This window comes from Python bivittatus, unplaced genomic scaffold, assembly GCF_059951505.1.
Source record: "Python bivittatus isolate LINGU-HERP-01145 unplaced genomic scaffold, Pbiv_v1 ctg000330_np1212, whole genome shotgun sequence".
In the NCBI taxonomy this organism is placed as follows: Eukaryota; Metazoa; Chordata; class Lepidosauria; order Squamata; family Pythonidae; genus Python; species Python bivittatus.
In genome coordinates this window covers 14,317,860-14,340,483 of record NW_028277058.1, presented here as the reverse complement: position 1 = coordinate 14,340,483, position 22,624 = coordinate 14,317,860, and the positions used below count along the sequence as shown (strand labels likewise).

The 22,624-nt window shown below is 36.7% G+C and overlaps 1 protein-coding gene across 2 annotated transcripts in view; it reads right to left on the bottom strand.

Moving 5' to 3' along the window:
* Positions 1-22,624, bottom strand: part of PNPLA8 (patatin like domain 8, phospholipase A2) — a 35,620-nt gene that overhangs the window by 1,587 nt on the left and 11,409 nt on the right. For both annotated transcript variants that reach the window (XM_088141729.1, XM_088141730.1), the window contains exons 5-9: positions 19,917-20,011; positions 18,566-18,737; positions 17,092-17,149; positions 14,217-14,411; positions 1,896-2,091 (exon numbers count right to left, since the gene is read on the bottom strand). In XM_088141729.1, the coding sequence (XP_087997855.1) occupies positions 1,896-2,091; positions 14,217-14,411; positions 17,092-17,149; positions 18,566-18,737; positions 19,917-20,011 (716 nt within the window). The remainder of the gene's footprint in view (positions 1-1,895; positions 2,092-14,216; positions 14,412-17,091; positions 17,150-18,565; positions 18,738-19,916; positions 20,012-22,624) is intronic.

The window sequence follows — 22,624 nt, the reverse complement described above, 5'->3', positions numbered from 1 at the left end:
GTTATGGCTTAATGCAATGGGTGAACCACAGTTTATGAGCAGCAAAGATCTTAGAATTTTATTAAGATTCTAGGATTTAGTCAGTATGCATAGATGTCTGCAGGAAGAGTAAAAAAGTAGCAAAATGACAATGTGTGAGATTGTCATTACACAAATTCTGTGACTTATGTATTTACACTGAATAAGCCGTGTAATCACAGCATATGTGTGCTGATGTCATTGTGTGAATGGAGTCATTTCGGAATCAGTGATGTTTGTTATGGATCCAACTGTCAATATGAGACCTCCATTTCCCTTAAGTATAACATCTATTGATGTTAATACTTGGTTATTTAGAAAATGACCTAGAGCAAAAAGTCTCAGAAATAATAACCTTTCACACCTCTATATAAGATTGTATGTCAAAGTAAACTGAGGCTACATTATATCTGTTATGCAAAACTTCAGGGTTTTTTTTTGTTTTGTTTTTTAAGTAAATAGCATCACCCACCCATCCAGTGGTGTGCTGGAGCTGGCTTGTACCAGCTTGCAAAAGGTATTTGTTAAATTTTCGACAATTTTGCAAGCCAGTTGATAGTGGAGCTGAGCTACAGTACCTAGGGTACCAATCAGCTGTTCTGCGGCCAGCAGCGTAAGGGCAGCAATGGAGCCAGAAGAGCTGGTTGTTACACATTTACCATCACCACAGCATCCGCCCCATACTGTGATTTTTAGAAAAAGTAGTTCATTGAATTTATATGAAATCTCCAATTAGTTCCTCTTAATATAAATAGCAACTTTCAAGGAGTGATTTAAAAAAATGCAGCACAAAAGATGAAACTTCTGTCCACCCATGCTGCAATCATGAGAATCATCAGACCTCCCATATTTAAAGCAAAAGCTCCACTTAAACAGAAGAATATAGTTATGATCAAATACGCTTTGGCTCAGTCTTCTTAGAAGGCAGAAAGAAACATGTGAAATCTACATAAGTATCCACCTATTTCAGTTATTACCCTGAGTCCTAAACTCATTTCCAGTTGCAAATGTGGGAGAAGGGGGACAAATGAAAGAAAAAAGAAAACTGTTGTCTATTTTTAAAACATAGCAATCAACACTTCTCTTTGAAGCAATACACCTTGATCTATGCAAAAGCAGATTCTTGTGTCATCTAGCTCAAGAATTTCAGGATTAATTTGGTATGTGAATTCCTAGTTAGACTCAATCAAAGAAGACCTCAAAGAAGTAACTGCATAAAATTTATATAGTAACTCAAGTCTGGGCTGACTGCTTATTTCTACATTATTGAGAAACTCATGTGAAACATGGTAAAATGGTCATTCTACATTTTGATAATCATTATAACTGTCAGTGTCACCTATTAACAGACTTTCCTAAATTACCAAAATGATATTCTACCACTGCTCCTACATCTAGTAACCTTGAAGATGGAGCTTTCTATCCCAACATTATATCTACCATCAACAAAGCCACACTTTTATGAACAAAGGTTCAATAATGGCAAAATTGAGGTATAGGCAATCTTAAGTAGTTAATTTAATTGCAAATCTGGCAAGCATTGTCACCAACTGCCAATTCAATCTCAATTTACCAAGTATCTAATACAAGGTATTAATCAGACAAAAGCAAAAAGACTTAAGCTTTAAATGATTTTTTAAAATTAATATTCATATAAAGAGCTTTAGCACTGTATATGAATTAAACACTAAATCCTCACATGGATGGTGAGAAAATAGGGATTAACAAAATAATCTCAAATTGAATACAGGTTATAAAACAGAACCAAAATGTCCTTTCATGTTATTTTTAACCAGTAAATCAAATCTCATTAGAGGATCTGCTATGTTCCTTCTAATTTACAGCCCAAGAGGAGACTATGATCACTTGATACTAACCTTCAGTATCCGTAGCACTGCTAATGACATTAGTCAATTTAGCTTTTAAACTTGTGTAGGTGACATTGGTTTTCCCACTGTTTTCATATCGACCAGTTCCCAGGGACACTACACATTGCAGAGGGACATTTGGCCAAAGACATCTGCACTCGTGCACTGCTAATGCTGTAGGGTTATTTAGAAGAAGCCCTCCGTCCTGCGAATACAATAATAACAATAATAACGCAAGATGTTAGAATCATCAGAAATCATATATATATAGAAGTATCACAATAGAGTAACAAGATACCAGTAAGCAGCAGTACAATATTACCATCATCACTTTCCCTTTTTATATTCTGTCAGCGGTGAAGCAAACTTGGTATAGTATAACAGAAGAAAGCAAATCTCACACAATCCATTTTTTCCACACGTTGAGCTCTACTACTTATAGACGTCCTCTTACAGATGTAAAAAAGCAGTAGGCATTATGAGATTGGATGCTTCTACTGAAAACCAGAACAGACCAGCATCTTGTCTGTACTTGATTACAAAATATTACACAATAAGAATTTTTCTAAATAATTATTATTTTCCAAATCACTGATTGTACTACCAGGAGTTTAGATGTATTAAGGTGCCAATATATACTAGAGATCCATTGACAAATGAAGGCAAAACCAGGTACACACAAACAGAAGAAACTGTAGATTCTTAAGCAGCACTAGCCTACTTCTTCCTTGGTGGTTTTGATATGAAAAATTGGTTCAGCTTCCAATAAACAGTTTCTTTTAGTCCCATGTTGGAGAGGGGAGAAAGACTTAAGAAAGACTGCTTCTACTTTTAAATTTATCCCTTCCAAATAATATCCTAATCACATCTATATTTAATCTATTGTTCCAACTACACTGAAGTGAATTCTTTATTAAAAACAGAAACTCTTTTTACCACAGCTGCAGTAGATAAAGTAGAGATGCAAATCGCTAGCTTACTCAGAAAGTCCTTTGATTAAGCTTTCAATAAAATCTACAAAAGCTTTTTGAACTTTTTCTGGACCAATTAGTGTATTCTGCCTTCAGCAGTAGTTAAGAAGAACAGTAGCTTTTTAGTGCACTTTCTTTTAATTTTGGCAAAAATAAGATTTATCCCTAACACAGTACTAAACACTGTGTTACTTTATGAATAAGTCCCTTAATTTCTTCTACTACCCTAATTTTTAAAGCTGAAGGTAATAAATATCAACAGCGTCTATAACTTTTGACAAGAAGTACAATTCATGGAATTGTAAGACAAAGGCAGAAGACATCCCGTGCAACATTCACTATATCTGAAGCACCAATTGTTCCTGTCCGAGAAGTATACTTAGAATACCTAGAATATTCTAGAACAGACTGCTCCATTGTGCACAAACCTACATAACAGTACAACAATTGCAATATAGCTACCATGCATTCACCAAGATGTATTAGTTGTCACTCTGCCTGGTCATTTTGTAAAATACTTGTAAGTCAACATTACGCATTTTCCCTCCTTCCTCTAATATGACAAAAGGAAACCTGTAGCCTTCCAGAGGCTGAACTATGGCCCATAGCATTCTTCACTGGCCATTGTGGCTACTGGAAGCTATAATCAGAAACATTTGGACAGCCAGATTTCTTTGTTCTGTTCTAGGTGCCTTCTGTATCATGCTAAGTCATTTTAGAATATGCCTACCTGGTGTATGTGTGTGTTTCTAGACAGTGCTAAGAATTTTAACATATAATTCAAATATGCAGGCTGTGCTCTTTTATCTACTCAATAGTTAAATTGTTCAGTTTAACTATAGGGTTTTTTTAGTGCCACTTTGTCAAACCTGACATTTAACTCTGCAACGTAAGCTGTCTTAGGTTGCTATCTCCAAAAGGAAACAATTATTCCACTTTCACATTAGTCTGTTCAGTGAATATTTTCTATAAAAAAAAACACATTAGTAAATAAGGCCTTGTGGCCTAATGAACAAAAATAAAATACACAAAGCTCACCTTTGGGCATGTAACACATAGTTATTTTGTTTATGTCCCAGCTGCAGTATCTATTTGCTTTTCAGAACATAACCTTGAGCAACTGTTTAACTGTAATGTAAAGTAAGTATTTGTTCAAAACAGGCTGCTCAAAGATTAAAACTCAACTTAAAATTTCATGGAACAGATTGAGCAATCACCAAATGGCATCTTGAAATAGCTGAACATACATATAATACATTATGCAGAGCGAGTGACTCTTCAAAGTGAGTGATGAACATACACCGATATGCAGCGTATGGACAAGCTTTGGATTTTACTGGACCCTGTGGTGCATGGCCAAAGGTGACAAGCACTTCACTCCATTTATCCTCTTTTTTCTTCTTGTGTTATCTTTCCTTGCCCTTTATTTTATTTTCCCTGCTCTGTTTGTTCTTATTTCAGTCTCAAGTTTTTCTCTTCACTATCCTCCTAAATAGACTTCAGCTATCCCTGCCTCCCTTTATAGTCTTGCATCCTTATAGATCCCATGTTCTGCTGTTGCTATCAGCCCACTGTGAACACATAAAAGATTTAATCTTTCCATATATTATTACTAGCAGTAAATTAAATTTAAATTTAATGCTTCAGCCATTTCCAGCATCACCACTCCCAAAAGGAAAGGAAAGAAGAATGTGACAGATATGACATTTTCAGCGCAGAGCTTTGATCTCAAGGCCCTTTGCTGATATTAAAAATACCTGGTTAGTTTAGATCAGAACATTTAAATTTCAGACAGAAGAATTTATCAATACCATTTGTTTTTAAGGACTCATTTTAAAAAGTATGAAAGAAACAAATCATGAAGCAGAACAGTGACACTTCTAATTCTGCTCCTATTATTCCTGAGAAGCTCCAGGCCAACTTGGTTCTTTATGTTTAAAAAGTTCTACTTAATATAATTTACTCAAAAACAGCACTAAAAAAAGGGGGGCGATGTTTGGAGAAAGAAAAACAAAAACAAAAAACAGATACAGAACTATTAAGTTAAACTGAAATCACACCCTTGAATATAATTTAATGCATTCTGGTCAATGATGCTGTGATAAGATGCCATAATTTGTTTTTCCCTTTTCAAAGTTCTACAGCCCTCCCTTCTTTTTTAAAAAAGAGGAAAGTAGTTGGAGAAATAAGTTAACATGCACAATTTCCACATTTCCTTTGGATACTTATATTATATTGGAAATAGTAACAACTGTTTTCTTTTCATTATTTCATTAAGATAACCAGTAAGATATTTTTATTCTTTTGCATCTTTGTATTTTAATGGCTAGAATAAATAGTAGCACTTTAGAACAGAAATATGAAACCATACTGCATATCATTGCACAGAATAGGGTAATTTAGAAGAAATTACTTCAAAAGTACCTCAGAGTGGGAAGATTTGAACCCATTTGGGTCTTTCTGAATGTCTGTCAAACTTCAAAAGATGGCAGCTTTATTTAATTTGCAGCCACAGCTATATAACCAACCAACCAGCCAACCAGCAAGCATATAAATAAATAAGGGGGAGGAAGAGTGAGACCGTTGGTTCAATAAGTGTCAACTTTCCTTTCAAGAGTGGTGCTTGCAATTATGCTACCTCAGTCACAACATTTTAGGTAGTGGAAGGATTGTGAAGGCAGGAAGAAAGTTTAGTTAACCTCCTATGTTTTACAATTGTTGTTGCCCAGTCTTGCATCTTGTGCAGCTGTACAAGAATCTTTTCTGAGCTGTATTAGGTTAGTGGCCTAGGCCAGTGACTGATTTATGTCATGGAAAATTTCCATCAAGTTCATCCTTTATATTTTCAATGAAACATCTGACAATCAATTCCACCATGTTAAGGAATGGGTATCGTTGTTCCTTACCATCACCTCTTCCGTTTACATTTAAAAAAACCTTTAACATGTCTTTTTGAAATTTGGTATGAAGTTCTCTACCACATTAATGCAAGCCACAGACAGACAGACAGACAGATAGACAGACAGACAGATTTTAAAAGCAAGTAATTCATTTCCATCACACATCAATTTCTATGAAATTTGGCATGCCCCCATTGCCAAGAAAATTATTGCTAGGCTACACATTGTATCTTATTACCCTTACAGGGTTTTGCATTTTTTATCATCATAGAGAATGGGAGAAGGGAGCTTTGTAGTTTGCATCTGGATACTACTTGAAAGTACCTTTGGAATGACCCAGTCTGGATGGATTCATTCCCAGACACTCCCTGCCCTGGCAAGATTGGGCTTCTGCACACCATTTTTTAAAATAATCTCCACACTCCATACTTTAAAATGATTGCACAAGTGACTCTTAGAACATGTGGCCACAGATATCAAGGAACAAACATTCTTCTTAAGGAGGTGGCTATTAATTAGGACCTTCACATTTGCTAACCCATTTTCAGCAATGCTGAAAAAATAAAATATATTATGTATAACCAGCAATAATCTAAAATATCAGTTGTCATACTTTTCGTGGCATTTTCCCCATTTTCTTCTCAAACACAGTTCTTTTTTAACAGTGAAGTTATGTGAACCAAGCACCATGGTACTGAAAGATGTGATTTAGCAAAGTGAATTCCGATACTTGGAGCTTGCCAGCTCCATAGCAACCATTTCACCTCAATGCCTGTGCAGACATGCTTTGCATTTCTAGTTCATTTTCACAGACTTGCTCTGTTGTTTACCTTTATTGTATTTGTGCAAAGGAAGACTCCAAACTAGCACAAGAATATTACAAAGGAGCAAGATTTGTAATGGATATTTTCTCTTAGAGAATTTTTCTATTCTTAAATTCAAAATGTTACTATTCTTATTTTACACATCAAGTAGTTCTAAATACAGCTATTTTTCCAGAATTTGGATGTTTGCCTGATAAATATAGGGTAAAGGAACAGTTAAGGTAAGGTGAAATTATAAACGCTTGAATGCATAATGTTTTCAAGTGTTATTATTAGCACATTTCATGAAATTCAGTGGAAAATGCACTTACATATAAGAAATATTTTAATATAATTTGCATATTTCTATAAATATGGATTGAATTCTACCCCATAAGAGTAAGCACTGTCCTTTAATAATCATTATATATGGTTCACAATTCATTCATTCATGTACTACTAGTATTTATAGGCCACCAATCCATACAGACTCTGGGGGGTGAAGAACAATTCGAGCACACAGTAAAATAATCAAAACAACAGCAGCAACATGATACAGAGTTCCTTTACAATCATGAGTCAGCAAAACCTTTCTAGTCCTTGCTGATTCCAATGTTAAAATTCAACAGCAAGGAATAGGACATTCATTCATAGGAAGTAAGTGCTCTTGTCATGTTCCTGAATTCATATCCAGCCTAGGTTCTGTAACTTAGGTTGAGCCGTATTAGACCTTTGGTAGAAACAAAAATGGTTTTTCCAGCACACAGTTCATTTTAGCAAGAGTTAATAGAATAAATGTAGTTTTGTTACAAATATACCAGCAAGTGACCCTGTTTTCAATTCAGAACCTGTATATTTATGTGTATATTAGTATGAGGACTTTATGTTTGTTTTTATTTTTTATTTTTTTCTCACAGCCTTACAATGTACCAGACAAGCAGGTTTCACTGATAAATGGAGAGTTTGCAACTATGGGTTGTTTATACAGAGATTGCTTAAACCCATTTCAGAATGAGAACCTATTCTTACAAGGAGATGAAATCTAGCTCTCCAAGCTCCAAGCTTCACAAATAGTGAAGGAATCCCACCCTTTTCTTTACATTTCCTTCATTTGTATAAAAGGCAAGCCCATGATAGAAATTTATGATAGAAATGATTCTTGTGTTCTTTTAGCCTCTAGTGATATTTTAGGCATAATTCTATTTATGCAACCCAATGACCTTTTCACTGAAACATGAACATAAAATACAGTGTAAAAGATGGAAGAAGTCTTCTGTTAAAAATATATATATATATATACACACACACACACACACACACACACACACGAATATTTAATTCTTACAAATTCAAGAGAAGGAAAACAAAAATTTAATATGTATTATTGACTTTTTTACATCCTTCTTGTTCTGTGTAGTTCCAGTACAATTGGTGGTAATAATTAAAATATTATTTTAATAATAATAAATTAAAATAAGATAAATTAAAATTAAAATATTTATATTATTCCTTCATTTATGAAGGAATTTACCTTTCCCCAAAACAATGGCCAATTACCACTTGACACAGAAGAGGGCTTGCCATTTGCACAGTGAATATTTGTTAGTTAATGGCACAATTCATGAAATATCCCATTATCTATTAATACAGAGCAGACATGCAAAAGGAAGCAGAATTTACTAATATATTGTATCATACTAGCAATAGAGCATATTCATCCATGGCACACATCAAAACAGTACTGACTGGAATCTTTCACCATTTTTAGAAAGACGTTTTTCCCTTCACAATAAGCATGGGTCTTGTTGAAAATCTTCTATTTAATATTATGATCTACAATTGTCCTCCTATTCTAAACATAAATATTTAAGATTTAATTTAAATATGAATATTTCATATAATTGTTTAATATCATAAAAACTGCCATTTAATGAAATGCCCTCATGCAAAAATTAAAGCATAGTGAGATAATTGTGAATACTTCAGAATATTTCAGAATATTTAATTCTGTTACTTAAAAAGAAATAAATTATTTGGGCATAAAAGTCTCAATATCAATATGGTCAGACTGCCTGTTGTCATGACCCCATCAGATGGCTCATCTTTGAAGGAAGATGATGACAATTAGGTTTTTATTCCTTATATATAGTCAACTCAAGGCAGCAAACATACTCAATACTTTTGCCTCCTAAAGTGACTGGGGAAGTCTGCTTCCTTTGACTGCAATCCAGGTTCTCTGGCTGAACCTCTAAGACCACAGGAGCATCAGTGGTCCAGTATCAAACATCAAAGGTATACATACCAAGGGGCAGAAAAGGCTCTGTGAATGAAATGCTTTATTAAAGAATTGCTATTACTCCTGAGTAGCCCAATATTTCCCCTTCATGGATCACTGCCTTGTCGTGGCGAAGGGGCTTGCGTAACTCAGTGAAGCCATGAGCTATACCGTGCAGGGCCACCCAAGACGGACAGGTCATGACAGAGAGTTCTGACAAAATGTGGTCCACTGGAGAAGGAAATGGCAACCCACTCCAGTATCCTTGCCAAGAAAACCCCATGGACAATGTTAAAAGGCTAAAAGATATGACGCCGGAAGATGAGCCCCTCAGGTCGGAAGGTGTCCAATATGCTACTGGGGAAGAGCGGAGGGCATTTCCAAGTAGCTCCAGAAAGAGTGAAGCGGCTGGGCCAAAGCCGAAAGGACGTTCAGCTGTGGATGTATCTGGAAGCGAAAAGAAGGTCCGATGCTGTAAAGAACAATATTGTATAGGTACCTGGAATGTAAGATCTATGAACCAAGGCAAGCTGGATGTGGTCAAACATGAGATGACAAGATTGAACGTCGACATCTTGGGAATCAGCGAACTGAAAGGGACGGGAATGGGTGAATTTAATTCGGGTGACCATTATATCTACTACTGTGGGCAAGAAACCCTTAGAAGAAATGGAGTTGCACTCATAGTGAATAAGAGAGTGGGAAAGGCAGTAATGGGGTACAACCTCAAAAACGACAGAATGATCTCAGTGCGTATCCAAGGCAAACCATTCAATATCACAGTCATCCAAGTCTATGCCGCAACCACTGATGCTGAAGAAGCTGAAGTTGACCGCTTCTATGAAGACCTACAACACCTTCTAGAACTAGCACCAAAAAAAGATGTCCTTTTCATCATAGGGGATTGGAATGCTAAAGTAGGAAGTCAAGGAGTAATCGGAATAACAGGCAAATTTGGCCTTGGAGTACAAAATGAAGCAGGGCAAAGGCTAATAGAGTTCTGTCAAGAGAACAAGCTAGTCATAGCAAACACTCTTTTCCAACAACACAAGAGACGACTCTACACATGGACATCACCAGATGGTCAATACCAAAACCAGATTGATTATATACTTTGCAGCCAAAGATGGAGAAGCTCTATACAGACAGCAAAAACAAGACCAGGAGCTGACTGTGGCTCAGATCATGAGCTTCTTACTGCAAAATTTAGGCTTAAATTGAAGAATGTAGGGAAAACCACTAGACCACTCAGGTATGACTTAGATCATATTCCTTGTGAGTACACAGTGAAGGTGATGAATAGATTTAGAGGATTAGATTTGGTAGACAGAGTGCCTGAAGAACTATGGACGGAGGTCCGTAACATTGTACAGGAGGCAGCAACTAAAACCATCCCAAAGAAAAAGAAATGCAAGAAAGCAAAATGGCTGTCTGATGAGGCTTTACAAATAGCTGTGGAAAGAAGGAATGCGAAAAGCAAGGGTGAAAGGGAAAGATATAAGCAACTGAATGCAGATTTCCAGAGAATAGCCAGGAGAGATAAGAAGGCCTTCTTAAATGAACAATGCAAAGAAATTGAGGAAAACAATAGAATGGGGAAGACTAGAGATCTCTACAAGAAAATTGGAGATATGAAAGGAACGTTTAGTGCAAAGATGGGCATGATAAAGGACAAAAAAGGCAGGGACCTAACAGAAGCAGAAGAGATTAAGAAGAGGTGGCAAGAATACACAGAAGAACTATACAAGAAAGATCTTAATGTCCCTGATGTCCACGCTGGTGTGATCACTGACCTTGAGCCAGACATCCTAGAGAGTGAAGTCAAGTGGGCCTTAGGAAGCATTGCTAACAACAAAGCTAGTGGAGATGACAGTATTCCAGCTGAGTTATTTAAAATACTAAAAGATGATGGTGTTAAAGTGCTGCACTCAATATGCCAGCAAGTTTGGAAAACGCAACAGTGGCCACGGGATTGGAAAAGGTCAGTTTACGTTCCAATTCCAAAGAAGGGCAACGCCAAAGAATGCTCAAACTATCGCACAATTGCACTCATTTCACATGCTAGCAAGGTTATGCTCAAAATCCTACAAGCTAGGCTTCAGCAATACATGAACCGAGAACTACCGGATGTACAAGCTGGGTTTCGAAGAGGCAGAGGAACTAGAGATCAAATCGCCAACATTCGCTGGATCATGGAGAAAGCACGAGAGTTCCAGAAAAATATCTACTTCTGCTTCATTGACTATGCAAAAGCCTTTGATTGTGTGGATCACAACAAACTGTGGCAAATTCTTAAAGAGATGGGAATACCAGACCACCTTACCTGTCTCCTGAGAAATCTGTATGCGGGCCAAGAAGCAACAGTTAGAACCGGTCATGGAACAACCGATTGGTTCAAAATAGGGAAAGGTGTACGACAAGGCTGTATACTGTCACCCTGCTTATTTAACCTATATGCAGAGTACATCATGAGAAATGCCAGGCTGGAAGAATCACAAGCCGGAATTAAGATTGCAGGGAGAATCATCAACAACCTCAGATATGCGGACGATACCACCCTAATGGCAGAAAGTGAAGAAGAACTAAAGAGCCTCTTGATGAGGGTGAAAGAGGAGAGTGCAAAAGCTGGCTTGAAACTCAACATTAAAAAAACTAAGATCATGGCATCTGGACCCATCAATTCCTGGCAAATAGAAGGGGTAGAAATGGAAGCAGTAACAGACTTCATTTATTTGGGCTCCAAGATCACTGCAGACGGAGACTGCAGCCATGAAATTAAAAGACGCTTGCTCCTTGGGAGGAAAGCTATGGCAAGCCTAGATAGCATATTAAAAAGCAGAGACGTCACCTTGCCGACAAAGATCCGCATAGTCAAAGCTATGGTTTTTCCAGTAGTAATGTATGGCTGTGAGAGCTGGACCATAAAAAAGGCCGAGCGCCGAAGAATTGATGCCTTTGAACTGTGGTGCTGGAGAAGACTCTTGAGAGTCCCCTGGACTGCTAGGAGGTAAAACCAGTCAATCTTAAAGGAAATCAACCCTGATTGCTCATTGGAAGGATCGATAATGAAGCTCAAGCTCAGATACTTTGGTCACCTAATGCGAAGAGAGATCTCTTTGGAGAAGACCCTGATGCTGGGAAAGATTGAAGGCAAAAGGAGAAGAGGATGGCAGAGGATGAGATGGTTAGATAGCATCACTGAAGCAATGAGCATGAAACTGAGCAAACTCAGGGAGGCAGTGAAGGACAGGAAGGCCTGGCGCAATATGGTTCATGGGGTCACGAAGAGTCGGACACGACTTAACGACTAAACAACAACAACAGCCCAATATTTTGAACAAGGTTAATATACATCAGCTAAGCGTAGGTGTAGACCTATTAGTATAATAAACTTTCCAGTGAAATAGCTGAATGCTAGAAACCATGAATCTTATCTACCCTCTGATTCAAGTCAATCATTTGAACTGCTGAACCTTGGCCCAATCCTTGACTACACTCTAAACCTATCCCTCTGACCTAACTGCAATTCTGAATTCTTGCCTAGACTTTACTACTGTTACTGTATTTCTTCTGTCCTAAGTGCCTTATGTATCCAGGACTTCATCTGTCTTCTTTTCCTTGGACTTTCTGGATCAGGACATCTAAGAACACTTTAGCTCTATTTCAGGTTAAACAAAGTTTTATTTATTGAAGTCTTATTTACTCTGAAAATAAATATCAATCATCACTATGAATATTTGTTTAACAGCTTAGTATAAAGGAGATTTCCAGTCATGAAGTCTTCTAAGCAGATGGCAGAGAGGTCTAATAGAAAAAAAATACTGACAGCTGCTGAAGCAATTTTAATAATGATATTATTTAAATATAGAAATCTAGTGCCCTGAACTACACAGGAAGGTTTTTGAACAGAAGGAGAGTGAATCTGCAGCTTTTACTAAATTCTACATTGCCTTATCCCCATTGTTCTAGTAAAATACTTTTAAATTTAAAAGGGGGGGGGAGATAAATGAGTGCCATTGAAAATGTCATTGGGATAAAGTAGCAGACTAGTATTAATATAGCCTGTAAAACATCATTCCTCAAGTTTTCCTCCTGAAATTAAATCTGCACAGCAAAGGGTTTTTCAGTGTACTTCAGCACCTTCCAGCAACACTGATTTAACATCAATTTAAATAGATATAACTTTCCCCCCTTTATCTACTTGTCCTATATAGCCACCAGGCAATGTAAAATACCTAATCATTATGCGTACCTCATAGTGGGTGGTATTTTAATCCATACTGTCTGGAATGCTGAGACAATTCATGGGTTGCAATAATTATTCTGACACAGGTTAAGAAGAACAGTCTGTAATATTCTTTGCATCAAGTCCTATGTGATACAGCAATTTTTTCCAATCTGACAACTTCCAGGTGCGGTGGTCAGTCAGCAAAAGTAGATTGTAAAAGCATGTGTGTTTATAAAAATATTTATTTTTTTAATTGGAAGGCTGTATCTCCCTTACCAATTATTCATTCTACAGAATATGTCATTACTATCTATACATTTGGATACATAATCAGACATCTGGAGTACATACACTGATCTGAATACCGGACTGCTAATTTACTTCAGTTTTGACATTTTATAATGAACTAAGAGCATCTTATTCCAGCTGAATATTGTCTCACTTTCCTGGAGTTGTATTTTGTATATATAAAACTGTTTTGTTGCTGTTGTTTTGTTTTGTTTTTTTAAGAGAACAGCTCTTTTTTTTTCTTCCACTTGTATGTAGGAGAAAAGGGATACACTGAAAAACTGGTTTTTACTTCTTTCCTCACAGGCATTATTTGAATCAAATTAAAAGCATCTGAAGCAGTCTCAGAACTCCCAGCAGTGTCACACATCAAAGAATTAGTATATTTAATAAATGGGTTCATTAGGCAGGAGTCAGAACCAAAGACAATACATTTTTAATGTCACATATAAAAGGGCTGTTGTATTCAGTGGAAACAATTATGAGTATCAGCGTACAACTCTCCCAGCAGACTCTTTCCATTAAAGTTTGTCAGTATACCTCGAAACATGCAGAATATTGTCACAGATCACAGTATGACTAACACCTTTATTGTTAGGTTAAAGCCATCCACAGAATCATGAGGGTGTTTGAATTACAGACACTTTTGGCAAGGAGCCATAGACAATCCAGCACATATGCAATAGCATATATAAAGGGAGGGTGAAATAGAACTGGCACATGAGAGTACACTATTACCAGATAATATTTAAACTTTTATGTCCAATTGCACATTACTTAAATCCCATCCATAAATGATTAGCTTTTCTATATTCATCATTCTACAAAGAACTCTGAGCATTTAAAATAAGATATTACAACTAACCTGATGAAGGTCATTACCCAGTGCATATTCTTGGAAATAACCTGGCGCCGCAGATGATGCTCTGATAGCTTGCCATAATTTATAATGGCAACCTCCAAGATAGTGAGATTTTACTCCAGGGAAGTGATTGTAATTTCTAAATACAAAGGCTTTCAGTGGTGTTCCTCTGCCTACAATGGTGCTTATGGCAGCCACCTAATAAAAACAAAATACTAAATTTTATCAAATTATAGCTGTTTGTCCAATTACGGCTATCCCTGTCTTACAACAATCAGCTCAATAAGCCATTAACACATTAGATCAACCTAGGATTACATCATTCATATTCACACACACACACACACACACACAGAATAAGTGGATGGAGATTAAAATATCTTCACTGAGTCCAGAATTTATTTATTTTTAATAAAGTATTTTTTCTAGGCAGTATTATGTCTGAAGGCACTACCTGATATAGCTTCAAATTCATACAGTAGTAGAAATAAAATAACCCCCCTGCCCATCCCTCCATCATGTCCCTGTATGTTCCATTTCATCAGGTACTAGCCTTTGTCTTCTGTAGCCATGCATTTTGTCCAGTTTTGATACTCACAATATATTTTTGATACAGGTGCATATAATGAAATGTGAAATTATGATATTATTGAAAAAGGAAGCAAAACAAATCTTTCTCATTTCTAACAGAATTACATTCACATCACACTCAATCTTAAAGCATGCTAATTGTTACTCTTTCTCATAAGAAGGTCCATCCATCGCTGTAAGTCAGTTTTCTTAGGAACAAAATAGAACTGAACATAAAATGAAAGTGAATAAAATCTTTATCATGCTTCAGAGATTATAAATTCGAAGGGAATGTATTATTGTTTCCCAGCATAGAACAATAAGCACTGGGTGTTCAAGGCCTCTGTATAGTGATAGATTGGACACAAGCTGACCAATTCTATGTTGAATTGTTACTCCTACTAAGTTAGTGAATAAACATTTCTATGTATTTCCTAGTGCACAGACTTGTCTTTGTCAGTGAGGCACTTACCAGCAGTATTTGTTATACCTCTGTTGTTTTTCCACTTGCCTAATCACAAAATACAAAATGCTATTCAAGTAAATTAACAAATCCAAGAGGTCTCTTACATCTCCTAGCCAACCCTGGGGTAACATGTCGGGAATTAAAATCAGTACATAGGTGGAGCTGAAATACAATGAATTTCTTTTTCTTGCATAAGACATCAGCAATGCAGAGTTCTGATTGGTGTTGACATAGCCAATACTTTTAGCAAATTAATGAAGCAAAGTACACTAATCTAAACTTCACAGTGTTAGAAATTATTGAAATGGGTTGAAATATTATTCTGTCAGCCTAACAATGTTAGGGGAAAACAAATAAGTAAAGTGACTCGACTCTAAGTCTCAAAAAACATAAAAGAACATGGCCAAAAATGTTATGGGGGGAGAAGCTAGTTAAACAAAAGACGTTTGAAAATGGGCTGGATCTGAGAAAAATATATGGAAACACTCCCAATGCATCTCTTCAGGACAGGCATCTGGACAGTGGACTGGAATGTTGCTGATTGTTCCATTGTAAGCTCAACCCTCCTGGTCAAAATGGACCATACGCAGCTGGCTCTCTGCTTCCCAGTGTACACATATCACAAAAACACACAGAAACAAGAGGTAGGCAGAAGCACAAGGAGAAGCAACATATAATATATATGCAAGCAGATTGATTAGTCTTGGGAGATTTGGCAACATACAAGTCTGGCAAATCAATCAATCAGTCCATCCGTCCGTCCGTCCCTAGGGTGAATCTGCGCGGATGCAACCCTCCCACCCATTACTTCATTATACAGAAATTCCAGATGTCTCCTATGGCTACCACTGGTAGGGGTTGGAGAGAATTCCAGAAGCCATGCTCTGCATGCTTTCCCTATCTTGTTATTTGTTGGATAAATTAGTTTGAGATAACTGTGCTAAAGCATCAATTAAAAAAAAAAAATTAAATATATAAGTCATTTAATTCTGTAAGCCACCTGGAGTCACCACGTGTGAGTTGGGTGGCCATATAAATTTGTTTAAGAAAAAAATAATAAAATAAAATAAAATAAAATAAAATAAAATAAAATTACTTTTTATTAAGTAATGCTGGAAGGAATTATAGACAAGAGCCTTTTCTATTACAGTGTTACATTTATAAACTCTAAAGGACTGTATGTGTGTGCATGTACATACATGTACATGTGTGTGTATACACACACATGTACGTATATACATGTTCTTCAACATAGATTTTTAAATGGACTCTGAATGCTTTTTCATTCTAAACAGCTCTTATTCTTTTAAATTGTACTTTTAACTGGGTTCATTTAACTATTTTAAGATGGTTCTTTTACATCTTACACTTAGCTGCTTGTTTTTATATTATACTGTCTATCTGTTGATATAACTGCTGCTGTTGTAATATTATTAGATGGCTTGTAGGTCATGGTTTTAGCTCTGTTGTAGGATAAAATGAATCTTAGTCTTTCAAAGTGCTGTAAGACATCTTTGAATAACAGCCTATAAATATTAAAATAAATTTTTAAAAATCTGAAGTATCCCCTAAATTACTAAACTAGGAAAAGGCCACTAGGTGCAATCTAACTATTTTGACAACAATGATCACAATCCTTTACTCTAAAAGTTTGGTAGCAGTAGCTGACAGAAGTTCAAGAAAGTCCTAACTGACAAAGACAAACTGTTAGGCTATTTAAAATTGACCATCCTTTCTTTTTTTAAAGGAAGGGAGGAGGAAGAATGGATATCAATACTGCACTGTGTAAGACATGATTAAAAATAAGTGGCAAGAAGTTCAAGACAAGGAAAATAAACTTACCTTAGGGCACTTAGGATTTCTTGCTGTTTCAAACATAACATCGGATCCCATTCGTTCCCTACACAAACCAGATAAATTGCTATGGTTACAATTTTAGAGTTTGCTATGTCTGCTCTTGCTCGTAAGAATTACAGCTCTCTTGATCAAGTAAAGACAAGGTTTTTGCATCCATCTGTCTAGCTGGATAAAAATCAATGTATGAAAGTATGTGCTAAAAGTGAGAATTAGCTTTGATATATGTCTGATTAGCATAGTATCCCGATCACTGAATGATATAATTTCCATGGATAATTTCTACTGCTTATGATACATATTTTAATTTTAATAACACATTCTTGTTTTTTTAAAAAAGAACTTAAATACCGAGTGCCTTTGGGATTTAGAATCAGTTCAGTAAAATGATTCTCTCCACTGTCTAGTACCATTCTTGTTTCTTTTTACAGAAAGAAGTAACAACCCATTATAGTATGTCAATATTAACAGTTTTTCTTGACAGAGAAGGTTATTTAAAAATAATAACTTTTAAAGTAGTGACAATCTTGACTTTTCACAAATAGTGGTTAGACATACATTCAGAAAACAACACTCAAATTCATTTGCATAAAGAAATAAATAAAATGTCATCATACAGTTTGCTAGAGCTGAACTAACGTAACTATTTGATATACATTTCTACCATTAATATCAAAGGTATGCAAGAAAATCTGTATTTAAAATAAGGAGGCATCATATGATGACTTGGTAATGGAACTAACAATCAAAGGATAGCTACATAAAACATCTCTTCCCAGATTATATTCTAGCAGTAGAAGAGAACTGGAGGGCAGGAATTTGGAGGTGTAGGTGGAAGGATGAATCTGATGGAGGCTCTGAGGTCTACCTTGGGAATGTTCTTCTCCCTTGCCCTGGTCAGAAAGACAGGTTTAGGAATATTATTATGCCAGTGCAGACTAGTATTGATGGAATTCAGATACTTTGTAAAGTTAGTAAATCTGTTTAAAAACAAGTTTAATTCATTCCTTTGTTTCTATGTAGAACAACTATCTGCCCTATCATAATTATTCCCACCCCTATATACCCAGTTATGCTACCTCACAGATACAGACTTCAAAAATTCTAAACCACAAAATGGGTTTAATGGTGACAGAAGAACAAAAACATAACAAAGAAAAAGACCTCCACAACAAGGACGGTATGTGATGCAGTGTCAGGTGGATTGCTGCCCTTTTGTTGCCTCCATAACTCAAATACAAATTTTCTTAGGGACCGCATGGCTACAGTGCAAGTCTAGGAAAAGGTGTGGGTTCTTTAAGGAGCCACCCAACAAGCAGGCCCATATCAGATAAAAAAATACTTATCCTGTTTTAGATTCAAATATAATCCTCTAATTAATATAACAGATAAAGAGTTCTGTTTTATATTTTGGACCATACTGAAGGAAACATGATTGGCAAATAATTTCATATTAACTTACTTAAGCATTTTCTCCCATATTTCGCTGTCATAAAATGCGTGGCTCCATCCCATTTTAACTGTTCCAACAATGACATTTTGCTTAAAGACATCTGTTCCTAATTTTTGGTAAAGTTCTTCACATTCATCCAGAGGGATATGGAATAATCCCAACATAAATGCCAATATAGCACCTGAAAATAAATATTTATAAATATGAATGACAATTTAAATGACCATCATCTTATACAAGGATTAGCCAGCTAAGGTTCCAAGCCACATATATCCCACCAGAATCTCTCTTCTGCGGCCCTTAGAGACTCCTTCATCTACCACTGGTAAAAAAATGGTACCAGGGATTCCCTTGATTCTGAGGCAGGAAATGACTGAAGATTACCCTATGCTGAAAGAAAGCTTGATGTAATATTAAAAGGAAGACCTCAGAAAAATCCTGATCCTGGCTACATGCCTGACATGGCCCCACCCAATTTGCATAATCATTCCTCCCACTGCAGCACTCATCTTGCCCAAAAGTATTAGTATATATCTCAGCCAGCAAAAAGTTATCCTAATTATTCTTTATAGCAGTGTTCTTGAACTTGGAAGTTGCAGTCCAACACATCTGGAAGACCAGAGTTTGTGAAAGGATGGTTGATAACATAACAGTTTTGTCTATAACATTACAGTTTTTATAAATGATTTTTTTTTCTCCTTTTAACCACATAAAAGGATTATATATTATCTGTTCTGAAGATTTGCAGACCTCACTGAAGGGATCTTTGTGAAAAGCAATGAATGATAATTAACGATTCATGTATAGCCCCACCTAGTGTTTAAGAAAATAGTATGAACCCTGAAACATCGATTGCCGGCTCTATCTAGTCAGTGCTGTAAGATCTGCAGTACTTTATTACTAAAAATTTTATCAAATCAACCTGCTATCCTATTTAGACATCTTGTACAACAAAACAGAAAGGGCAGGAATACAGTGTTTGCAGACAAACACTTGATTCTGCCTTCTTGCATATGCTTTGGAGTAGTACTTTGTTCTGAATGTGTATGTGTGAGGAGTTAGCTGTACACTTTTTGGTCAAGAATGACCTACAACAATAAGTCACAGTGGAGTTCTGTATGGATATGTTCTGCTATTTCCCATTTTATTTTCCTGGGGAACTGCTTTGATACCTTTTCCTCCCATATTGACCTACTACTTCTCTGTTGTTCTGTTTGGTTCAATAAATTTTATGTGATATGCAAATCTAAAAGAAAATTAAAGCATCTTTAATTTTCAGTAGATCAATATCATTTCCAAAAAATAAATAAATAAAACAATGGGCTTTTCCCGTCATTACAATATTTTCAGGAAAATTTACCTGTACTCACTCCACAAATGTAGTCAAAAAGTTGATGAATGGGCTTTCCAGTGAGCTCTTCTAATTTACGAAGAGTCTGAAGTGCCACTAAGCCCCTAAAGGATATGAGAAATGAATGGGCTGTTATGCAAGTTATAATTTGCTAAGCAAAAACCAAGCATTTAATGCAGTTGTTATTAGGAGCTGTGCATTCTATCATGTAGGACTGAATCAATAACATTCCACTTTGTTGTTCCACAAGTGAGAAGGCTTCAATATGCCGTGCACCCCATCCCAAAAGACAGTTTGGGAACTCACTGGAACAGCCTTTGGGATGTATGACATACTGGGTCATCAGGAGAATAATGGACAATCTATTGACGAACCAAAGTGTGGTTAAGAATAGAGGTACCCATAATCCTGAACACCTGTCTACTGGCATAACATGGTGTCATGGTTTCCACACAGCACTTAGCCATGGTTAAGAATTGCATAAACCACAACTAACTGGGTTGTGTAAACCAGACTTTTCCTAACAAGGGACCTTCCAAATGTAGGAAATTTCCGTTACCAGAGTTGTCAGCAGCAGCTATTCTAATTAGGGAATTCTGGGAGTTGGTCCACTGATACAAAGAGTGCCCAGGCAAGGGAAGGCTGAGATAAACCATAAACTATGGTTTATAATCCACAACTGTGGCTTTATACAAACTAAGCAAATTCAAATAGAATAGTGTGATGTGTGACCCAGGCTAGTGACTAAGAAACTAGCAGTGCAAACCTGTACATCTTTACTTGGAAGTAAGTCCTACTGGAGCTTAGCTTAATGCAGGAAGGTTTCACAGACTTACAATTCACCATGCTTTCAATTAAGACCTTTAGTATAAAGTCACAAATCCACAGGGTAAAAACTTTTATCAGGCAAATGGAAAATTCAGATTTTCCAGAACTCTTCACCAGGCTATGTGTCACGAACAGGGAATATAAAAAGAGAATATTAAAGAAAAATATTTGGCCAATGTTGAAGTCAAACCTACACTAGTTTAGGTCTTAAATGGAATGGGTGACTGCCTCTAGAATGCAAACTGCATATAATTGGACACAGAGCAGTATCAGATGACCCAGTACCACATGACCCTCAACATGTGCTGGGAAGAAAAGAATAAACTGAACATAATTCATTTTAAAAAGTACATATTATAGTCACTAAAGTCTTCAATGTGGCCATATCTATGCAAGACGCTTGGATCTGGGAGTTGGTAAAAAAACAAAGTGAACAAGGGAGTTTTCAAATTCCGCAGGATTGTAATATCTAGCAGGAGGAATAATTCTAGAACATTTGAAAGCTTGCAGCTTATATAAAACCACAGTTGGCCTACTAAAGATTTTACTCAGTGAATTTGGAATTTTTGATTTTACTATTTTTTAATTCACAATCAACATGGCTATTTTTGGGGGGGGGGAAAGTAAAGTATTGATACAAGTACAGAATACTTAGATGCAAAAATATTCTCAATAAATTCTGAAGAAAACAAGTTTCAAAAAAATCCTAGGAAAAGTGTTAGACTTACAGGTGAAACTCGAAAAATTAGAATATCGTGCAAATGTTCATTTATGTCAGTAAGGCAACTCAAAAGGTAAAACCAATATATGAGATAGACGCATTACATGCAAAGCAAGATATGTCAAGCCTTACTTTGGTATAATTGTGATGATTATGGCGTACAGCTTATGAAAACCCCAAATTCACAATCTCAGAAAATTAGAATAGTGTGAAAAGGTTCAATATTCTAGGCTCAAAGTGTCCCACTCTAATCAGCTAATGAATCCATAACACCTGCAAAGGGTTCCTGAGCCTTTAAATGGTCTCTCAGGCTGGTTCAGTAGGAATCACAAGCATGGGAAAGACTGCTGACCTGACAGTTGTGCAGAAAACCATCACTGACACCCTCCATAAGGAGGGAAAGCCCCAAAAGGTAATTGCAAAAGAAGTTGGATGTTCCCAAAGTGCTGTATCAAAGCACATCAATAGAAGGTTATGTGGAAGGGAAAAGTGTGGTAGAAAAAGGTGCACAAGCAGCAGGGATGACCGCAGCCTGGAGAGGATTGTCAGGAAAAGGCCATTCAAAAGTGTTGGGGACTTTCACAAGGAGTGGACTGAGGCTGGAGTTAGTGCGTCAAGAGCCACCACACACAGACAGATCCCGGACATGGGCTTCAAATGTCGTATTCCTCTTGTCAAGCCGCTCCTGAACAACAAACAACGTCAGAAGCGTCTTACCTGGGCTACAGAAAAAAAGAACTGGTCTGTTGCCCAATGGTCCAAAGTCCTCTTTTCTGATGAGAGCAACTTTTGCATCTCATTTGGGAACCAAGAACCCAGAGTCTGGAGGAAGAATGGAGAGGCACACAATGCACGATGCTTGAAGTCCAGTGTGAAGTTTCCACAGTCTGTGTTGATTTGGGGAGCCATATCATCTGCTGGTGTTGGTCCACTGTGCTTCATTAAGTCCAGGGTCAATGCAGCTGTCTACCAGGAGATTTTGGAGCACTTCATGCTTCCTTCCACAGACGAGCTTTATAGGGATGCTGACTTCATTTTCCAGCAGGACTTGGCACCTGCCCACACTGCCAAAAGTACCAAAACCTGATTCAATGACCATGGGCTTGATTGGCCAGCAAACTTGCCTGACCTGAACCCCATAGAGAATCTGTGGGGCATTGCCAAGAGA